Genomic DNA, 9983 nt, shown 5'->3' with positions numbered 1-9983 from the left:
CACCGTCTAGAAACTTTTGTAATTAATAATTATAATAAATGACTTCCTCCACCTTTTATTTTCTATTTCTAGGTAGTAGAAGAATGTGTTCCGATCGTTAAAACTTTTTTTTTAATTAAATTGGGCTGGAGCCCCGCTAATGCACTATTACCGTGTTTTCAAGTATTACCTACCTTATACTAGTTTTTAAAATATCAGACACAAATACCTAATTCGACTAATGAGCAAAACAAGTCACTAATCGATTGATTTATTCAACCCAAACATTGTTATAACAAATGAAAATTTCATGACCTATTTGTACCTATGTATGATTTTGCTTATTGATTGTAAGCTAATTCAACAGCTGATTCTAATTAAATTTGAAGACATTTAAATTAATTCTGGTTTAAGACTCATATAAATACCAGGCTAGTGAACATACAAAACAGAAATGAAGTTAATTTTGCCATTAATTCAGGGTAATTATTAATAAATATTAAATGTTAAAACTTCATGAGTGTTAATGGTAATTTGGTAATTTAAACAGTAACATAATTAATTCACTCTTGTACGGCCCCAAGTGATGACCTTTTTAAAAAATGATATTATTGTAACTACTCATTAAGTGGTCATTCCTAATAAACGCAAGGGCAATCAATCTGGGCTTGTTAAAGCTAAATAAATGACAGAAGACTAACAGGGAGGAGTTAGTTTTTCATTATGTACACGTGCTTGTGGTGTGGTTTTGATGTGGATGTAGTAATAACTATTATATTTGCAGCATAGCTTGCAAGCCAAGCATGCGTTGAATTTGGTATTTGGTATTAATTCCATAACTTAATTGATTCGAGAAACGAAATATGTATGTAATAATAATGTACAATGTACATGAAACAACAATTAATTTGTATCCCATGATGAAACATTCATGAATAAGTCGTTGTACTCGTGATCAACAGTCAGAAAAAAAGTAAAATTAAATACACAATGAAGAAATTACAAAACTAACATTTTGGTTATTACATAAATAATTACACAATAATAATATTAAATATTAGAAAAATTACATTATAACAAACGAAATCAGACAATAATCCAAATTCAATAGTTATCTATACATTATTTATGCGTTCAATTATTTAGTGAATTATCCTTTTTAAAATACAAAGAAACTAATTCATTTGTAGTTACTGCAAATTATTTAACTGTCTACAATACAGTGGCCTTCTTTACTATACGTGTGTGTATTAAGTTAGTGTCCTACTTTTTAAGGCCTCAACTTTGCCAATAATATTCTTCTACTTAACAATAAGACGATTGTAACCATACGCTAATCGTTTAGGTCGTAAAAAACACAAAAAACGTTCTCTAAAACTTGGCTGTTGTAATGACACACATCGACGCATACAAACTTATTTTCTGGTGTGCAAAAAAGGGCAGCCGATAGCCTGATTTTGAGAATTTTTGGTGCGTGCTCCTTACTTAAAGTGTTTTCGCCTTATCTAATAAGTCATTGATGAATTTCTGAAAAAAAAAGAAAAACATCAGTTAGCATTTGAATATTATACAATGCAATAAATAATTTAATTTAACAATCTAGACTCTAAATCTAGACCATTAGAGGAAACAACATCTTAATATTATAAAAATAAAACTGAAGAATAAATTATTTCAAAAGTCTTGCTATCCCTACTTTAAATTTGTAATACTATAAACATTATCCTTATGTTCAATCACTGCAAGTAATATAATAATATATCAATATTTTTAGCTACATTTAAGTATTTTTTGAAGTGAAACTTCTTTGGGCTCTATGGGAGTAAAATCTCAACGCCATGAAACGACACGTTTTGCAACGTTTTGTCTCGCGACGCGATAGGCTATGAGAATAGAAAGGCGTGCATGCGCATATCGGTATTAGCTGTTAGTGATCGGCATCTTACATATTAATGTATACTGTATGGTTGTACTTGTACTTGTAGTTATTGATAGTTTACGGTTTCTTAAGCACTTGGAAAAATAAACGGAAGAGAAAAATATTTGTCCATTTTTTTGTTATTGAATTACATAAAAACGTATTAAAGTAATACTCCTTAGGTGTACTAAAAATAAAATATGCTGAAAAACGTAAATCCTGAAAATTCTCGTACTCTCTCTTTCACCAATCATTACTTATTCGTAATAAAGGTATAGAATATCGCCAAAGAAGTTTCACTTATTTCACTGTACTTTACTGAGTTGCACCTGTTTTTAATTTTCTTGGCATTATTTTTATAAATCTGTCAGAAAAACACGTAAGTATTTCTTAACTGTCAACGCTCAAATAGGGTGTACCCGAATATTTCCCAGAATTTACGTCTCAGACGGTGAAAAACATTTTTTTTAATGAGTACGCACGCCGCATTGTCAAACCTTAAGTTTTTATTGTCACGCAGGGAAAAATTGGCAACTTTAATTTCAAATAATGGTATTGCATCCTTAAGTATGCATAGTCCAATTATTGCATCAAAATTCTTTTGTTTAATGTTTATTCCAAACCTTTGTATTCAATTTTTGGAATTTTATTCTGTCTGTAAATAACTTGTATCCCACTTAATATTCCAACTTCGCTTACTAACCGCATTACATTTGTATTTCGCATTCCTTCCCAATGGCAAGTTTATGAGGTTTTTCTTCGATGAATTGGAACTGAATACTAATGCTCAATTTTTCAAAATCATTCCTTTACTCTAACTTCTTCAGTTTTCATAAAGTCTTTTCGCCTTCACGATCAGCTTCCTTCTTCGGGTTTTGGTGAAACATATTTTATTATTTGTTGAATCTATTTTTTTGTTGCTAACAAATTTTAAGTTAATAAAACGGTGCAGTGCGTCTCAAGAGGAGAAAACTCGTCGATTTCTGGAAAACGAAGAGTTGAAAAGCTGTCCCAATTTTTGCAGCAACATTATTCGAGCCGTACGGTATAATCGATTACCGAGCAATATCCAGCAGAAACTCAAGGCGCAGGACAATGGCAACTTGGAGGACGTGGTAAACCCAGCAGATAAAGTAATGAACTTATCGATAACCAAAGCCTACAATCGCAGCAGTGACAGTACTACTTTTGCAAGTACACTATTGTTGATTACCGAAATGTTGGAAAAACTATATTGCGACAGATGTGGATGGAGACGAGCATAGCTTTAGAAAGAGATTAAAAGTTTTCGCACCGAAACTTCAGAATTGTGTGTTAGTACTACGAACGATTTAGTCAACGAGTAAGGCAGTGTAAAACCTAGGCCTACAACCTCCCATCGCATTCTAATACCAATTTTTAGTGGACTTGAGAAAGGAGTACTTACCAATTTCTCGCAGCAAACGGATCGCTACTTACAACGTACATAACGACGATGAGAACTCTCAATATAGGGCTCCGAAGACATTTTACACGTAGGTTCGTAGTCGGAAATGTTATCAGACTTATCCCTGGTATCGATTTCCTCAAATATTTCGATCTAAAAAATGACGCGAAAAATTGTACAATCATCGATGGTTACGACTAATCAAGATCTCAGTGATGAGTCAAGCGGTCACGAAAGTTGACTGCAGATCGCTTGCAGGGTGCGATGGTTCTCTTTTTCTCCAAATGTTTTAGAGAAAGGCGACAAAAACTGTATCGCAGTCGCCGAGGAAGACATCTGTGAAACCACTACTTCTACGCCCTTCTGACTAAATAAGTTTGCCTTTATCTCTTTTGGTCTACGAAACGCGGCACAAAGGTTCCAGCGTTTCATTGACAAAGTAGTACACAGTCTAGACTTCTGTTAAGGCGTATTTAGACGACATGTAGGTGGAATTAACAACGGCCCACAGATTTCAAGATGACGGTATCGTATTCGACCCGGTTAAATACAAAAGACAATCCGAGGTGAAGTTCCTGAGATACCTTGTCAACAGTAATGAGTCAAGGCGATGACATTTCTCGCACGACCAACCACCGTCTAGAAACTTCTGCATCCCTTAACGAAGGGTAAGGTAAAAATGAAGTAGCCACTGGAATTAAAACCAGTGGCGATCACTGCATTTGACGCTACCAAGAACGGATTGGCAACCGCAATACGGTATTCGATGCACCACTGCCGATTTTGCGACGAATCAAAAGCTGTAAGTGAAGCGGTACACAACGGCATGCATTATTTTTCCTATGAAAAAAGGACATAGGATTAAACAGGAAACGGGATGGTATTTCTATGTTACAATCCAGTAACACACAAAGTAAAAATAAGTAGTAATGTTGAATGTCATCAAAGAAGAACAGCCATATGTGAAAAAGATTATTTATTTTAAAGAGCATACGTGTTCTGAGCAAGAAGTTGTGGACTGTAGTGTTTTACAAAGGTATGTCTTAGATAGATCGATATAAAGATGATGCCTCTACGCATGCATCTTCAATCGTAAATTCATACAGCGTTGCTAAGTTTAACAAAATTGGGTATACATAGCAAAATAATAAAATTAAACATATAAACATAAAAGACAGGTAAGTACCACCAGAAACACAAAATAATTAAGCATGTTACACGTAACATCATATTTTCAAAAGAAACTTGCAGAAAAAGGAATCAATTTTCAATCTCAAGTGAGCAAAGAGAACTAGAAACAGAAAAAGGACACCTACTGCGAGAAACCAACAGAAGAAGAGATGAATAGGAAAGGGACGTAGACGTTAAGAAAGAACGGATTATCCAATGAATTTCTGCTAGAGCAACGAAAGAAAAAGATAAAAGATGAACGAAGAGATAAATTTAACAACTGAAGAAACACGCGAATCCAAAAATTTTGAAGAAACCATCTCAAACAAAGACAAAACTAAATGGATTGTAGCCATACATGGGGAGATAGATTCGCTCAAGAAAAATAATACACGATTACTGACAGATTTACCTGAAAAAAGAGAAAAAATTGGATGTAAATTAGTATTCATGTTAAAAAGGTTACAATATCGAGTTGCAACTTTAATAAATTTTTCCATCAATTTGTCATCGATCAACATTCAGAATTTTGTTGTACGATTCAGGAATGATAGGGTTGATAATTCATCATCTTAATACAAAACTACTTTTCTAAATGGAATTTTGAATGAAACCATTTCATATGTAGAAGCCACCAGGTTTCATCTTAGTGGATTCAGGGTCTGTTTATAGAAGTAAATCCTCTGTGGATTAAAATAAGCGGGAAGAGCTCAGCTTGAATAGGTAAACAAAACTATAGTCAACGGTGAATTCATACAAGAACAACCAGACCCATGTCTACTCGCATAGCAGACGCTTGGTGTTATGTTTGAATCTATTTTGATGACATTTGGCATGGTTGTTTATAAGATGAAAGATCAGATTAAGATAATAGATAAGTATCTAGGAAAAATTTGAAGCAGTAGACCTAGGAGAAATAAAACATTGCCTTGGTACTGAAGTGACGAGAGTTGCAGGGACGTTCGAGTTACTACATGCAAAGGAAGCAAAGGCTCCAATGGAAACAGGATACTACAAATAATCTTCAGAACCATCAGCAGAATGAGCAACAAATATTATTAGAAGTTGTTCAGATATATTTTATATACCTGATATAACAACTATTGTCAACATTTTGGTTCAAAGAGTTCGAGTCCGAAAGAAGATAATGAACAACTGAAATGTGATGTAAATAATCTCAGAGGAACATCAGAATTTAAACCAAAATCTAGCAATGGGGAGAAATAAGACGGATAGGAGCTGTTTAAGCACCTGACTTTCCCCAAATTCATCGAATTTCATTTCTAGAATAATTTTTTTTTGTTCTTGGTAACCGAAATCGTTAGTACCAGTCGTACGAGTCCCACATTAATAAAATGTCAATTTCAAATAGAGACTTGATCAATGATTTTTTATAATAACAAAATACTCAAATTTACTAAACATAACGGTTTTTATTAATGAAGAGAGGCACCATTGCAGAATAGTAACATCCCACTACCAAATTTACAAAGTTTAATCTGATGGGGAACAATTATTTATACATTATCAAGCCAATAAAATATGGTTTTGGAAGGAATGGGTGTCCAAGGATCTACTGATTTTTTCAGTTTGATACTATCATCATCGAAGACGCGATTAACATCATTAGACAGTACAACTGTAGCGATAGATATACAGGGGCAAAAGATTAGTATGCTTAGATTTGCAGATCATATAACAGTATTAGCATCTAGCAAGGAAGACCTAGGGATAGCTTTAAATAAAATGGAAGCGGTACTGACACATCAGTACTGTTTGAAAATAAATAAAAGTAAAACTAAATACTGGTATGCAAGGGAAGAAAAAGTAGGGAAAGAGCGAATATAAACGAGACGAAAAATTAGAAGAAGTGGCTGATTTAAGATATCTAAGAAGTCAGATAAATCAGGACGGAAGGAGCAGTAGGGATATAAAGAAGTCACTTCTGTGCTTGCGAACGGTTAATTTGTAAATTCGAAAAAGGTTGTTAAAGGTGTATGTTTGGAGCGCGGCGTTGTACGGGTGCGAAACATGAACAGTGACNCAAGGAAACCACAGAAAAACTTGGACCAAGGCAGACGGACCCGGAATCGAACCGGCATCCTCACGAATACTAAGCAATGGTTTAGACCTCTAGGCCATGCCGCTTGGTGCAGGGGTGGCCAACTTCTGTAAATATATATATATAGGGTCGACAGAACAGGAGACCTGAATTGTTAGGTCCTATAACGGCCTGAAGTAGAGGGGTTTTAATTGGTAGGCGCTCAGTAGAGTGAAGCCAACACTCCCCACCTGTATGGAAATACAATGTGACAACCACTTAGTTTTGAAGAATAATTTACTTTATTTAAGATTCATTTAATTAAAATGAAAAAAAAATGAACGTAAAATTCTCGAGGTCAATATAGGATAAAAAATATTTGAATATCGTTGTCATAGCCTAATTTGATTTTGTTATCACTCCTTTACTTTCGCATACTAGTGCCTTGAAATCTTCTATAATGATTGGGTTCTCCTGCCTTTTAACTAAAGGTCTAGGTACATATTTCGCCACTTCGTCATTGTCACTATAAGGTGAAGTACCAATCCTATCGTTTTGTTTTTTTTTTTAACTTTCTACATTCTGTACTATATTCCTACGCATAACGATTCTCGACCCCGAATAGCTTTCCACCGACCTTATATAAAGTCTTCGTTCCAAAAGCCTACGCCTTCTCGCCAAAGAACCTTACTAATACCAGCTACATTTAATTCTAACCTATCTACCCATTCTAACTTTTGTTTTATTTTTTTTTTCAGCACAACGAAATCCAACAGGGGAACAGCTACACACAATTTAACTTGGGCGCCACTTTGCCAACACACCAGAATTGTTTTGTGGTAGCACAAGTAGTGATTGTTGAATCCACCTCACCAAATGAGAGCTTGAAATTCTTAGCAATAATAAAATACAATATAATAACAATATACATTAAATTTGTATTAAAAAGGATTAACAATTAAATTTACAAAGCCTAAAAGCTAAAATAAACTGTAGTGTATGAAGTACTTGTAACTTATTAGCTTCCAGTAACGTTCCAGGTACCCAAAAAATCATCATCATCATAAGGTCGTCAGTCCTAAAACTGATTGGACACGCAACTCCACTCTTTCCTATCCTGAGCTAAGAGAAACTGATAAGCGTCAAGTATACGTTGAAATATTGTACGTATACATTTAACTCACTCCACTCCACAGTGACAACTAAATAAATACCATCAATAAAAGTATATTACAGCAACTTACATATTTGATTAAAACATTCCAAGTGAAATTTTATGAGAACTCACACTTATTGCAAAATATCTCTTTTCGCTGCTAACTTAAAGATTAGTACAATTTTATATTTCTCACAAACCATCACTGGTTCTAATGGTCAAATTTATAAAAAAATTAAACTTAATATTGAATATTTTATTATTATTGGTAGCCATTGTGAAGTCATTTTTTATACGATTTGGTCTTTTAATAATAATTAATTAACCTTTTCCTATTCTAATAAAACTCCTTTTTGGATTCCGCAAAGATTTTAGGAAGACGTGGATTATGTATCATATTTTCTTATCTTTTTAAGTGCGATTCATTATTTTGAAATTTATATATTCTCAGGCGCACGCAAAAACTACCAGCTCTGCTTCAAAAAGGAAGTAGGTGTGTTTGTTTGCTTTTTTTAGTACGATTTACTACCCGAATCGTAGTAAAAAGGCAAACGAACACATCTATTTTAAGAATCACGCCAGAATTAACTTTGAATTTAAAATTTTATTTTAGTGTACGATCCTGATGTTTTAAAAATTATTTATCAGTTAAGTTTTGTTAGGCTATCTATATGAAAAACTTCACAAAACAGGCACGTTACTTTACTGTCTTCTCGATAGATACACAAACATCGCAACAGTTACATTTCTTCGGTCTTTGTTAATTGTATATAGTCAATGTACATATTTTGTAATATTAAGAAGACGTGCTTTAAGTTAAGTTTTCTTGTACAAATTTTATTATCACATTTTAAAGGGGTTTTTCACATAATCACGACTACGAATCCCTAATCAGCTGGACATCAACAAACATACATGGTTCGCAAATAAGTGCAATTCCATTTATATACCTTTGTAAGCACCAGTTGTGTCGGCGTCTTCAAATTGTTAGTTGAACATTTTCAATATTTTCAGAACCGAATGGGCGTTACCATCTCTGTTTATCGAAGGGCGTATCTACCCCTGTATATATTAATTAATTCCAATCCAAGAAAAATATGAATTTCGGACACACCTGCGATACGCCCAAAACCATCAGTACAATTATTATAAATAAGTATGTAACTTAAGTTTTCAAGCAGTGCAGGTATTTCAATTCATTCTATTCAAGCAGTTCAAGTATTTGAATCCATTTCAATTTGAGCAGTTCAAGAAATTTCAACTCATTCAATTTAAGCAGTTCAAGAATTTCAACTCAGTCAATCAAGCAATTCAACTATTTCAACTCATTCAATTCAAGCAGTTCATTCAATGCAATTCAATTATTCAATTATTTAATTCACTGAGTTCAAGCATTCAACAGAACTCATTTTCAGTATCTACAAGTAATAAGCCTTCGTATATGTATGAACCTTATCTTTGTACCATAGAACGAACTTGTAACGTGACATTTTAGTGACCATTTTCCAACTTGTATTTTTTGTACCTGTTTTTAATTAAACATAGCTCAAGATGCGTTTTAGAAAATACTACAGATGGCGCAGTAAACGCCATCTGTAGCAGGATGCTACATTTTAGGATTAAGTATACTCCAACAAGGTCCACTTGTGTGGATATCTACTTGCTGAAAACGAATCCCGGTGTAGACAACCTCAACGTGATGGGCACGTTAGCTTAATCGAATAAAATAATTCGAAATGGCCTGCGACGCGCTGATGAGATCCAAAAAGATCGAAATCGCGATCCGCGTCTGACAGTTTCGACAGAATACAGGCCATTTCGAATTATTTTATAGCTCAAGATGTTGAAGAGTTTTGTTTGAAGGCATCAGCATGTATACAACATTGTACTTGTATAATATGGCACTTGTCTCTAGTGCTACCCTGCTTACGTTACTAATTTGCAGAAAATGCAAAAATCAATACGTTTAAGAGTTAAAAAAAATTACTTTCCCTGATGTTTAATAATGGCGAGAAATAAAAGTAAGTGGATTATTAAAAAAGTACCTATATATTGCATCTTTAAATGATATCATTCAGTTTTCTCAAAAAAGCAATAAATTCTTACAAATTTTTGAGCTTCATCTACTGCATGTGTTTTGGAATCGTGAAGTGAATCTTACAAATTTATAGTTTTTTGAAATATCTTTTTTACCAAATTTGATAATTTCGTACCGAATTCAATATCGAGAATTTCCATAGATCGCGTCTATGGTTCGATGTACTATGAAGTACAGAAATCCACTAATTATATA

The 9983-nt window shown here is 33.7% G+C and overlaps 1 protein-coding gene across 1 annotated transcript in view; it reads right to left on the bottom strand.

The window, feature by feature from the left end:
- Positions 1–703: 703 nt before the first annotated feature.
- Positions 704–9983, bottom strand: part of LOC108736789 (protein phosphatase 1 regulatory subunit 14B) — a 71485-nt gene continuing 62205 nt past the window's right edge. The window contains exon 4 of the mRNA XM_018469363.2: positions 704–1506. Coding sequence (XP_018324865.2) covers positions 1465–1506 — 42 coding nt within the window. The 3' untranslated portion in view covers positions 704–1464. The remainder of the gene's footprint in view (positions 1507–9983) is intronic.

This window comes from Agrilus planipennis, unplaced genomic scaffold (genome assembly GCF_000699045.2).
Source record: "Agrilus planipennis isolate EAB-ADULT unplaced genomic scaffold, Apla_2.0 scaffold193, whole genome shotgun sequence".
Classification (NCBI taxonomy): domain Eukaryota; kingdom Metazoa; phylum Arthropoda; class Insecta; order Coleoptera; family Buprestidae; genus Agrilus; species Agrilus planipennis.
Note: the sequence above shows the minus strand (reverse complement) of the source record. Positions and strands in the feature narration are given on the sequence as shown.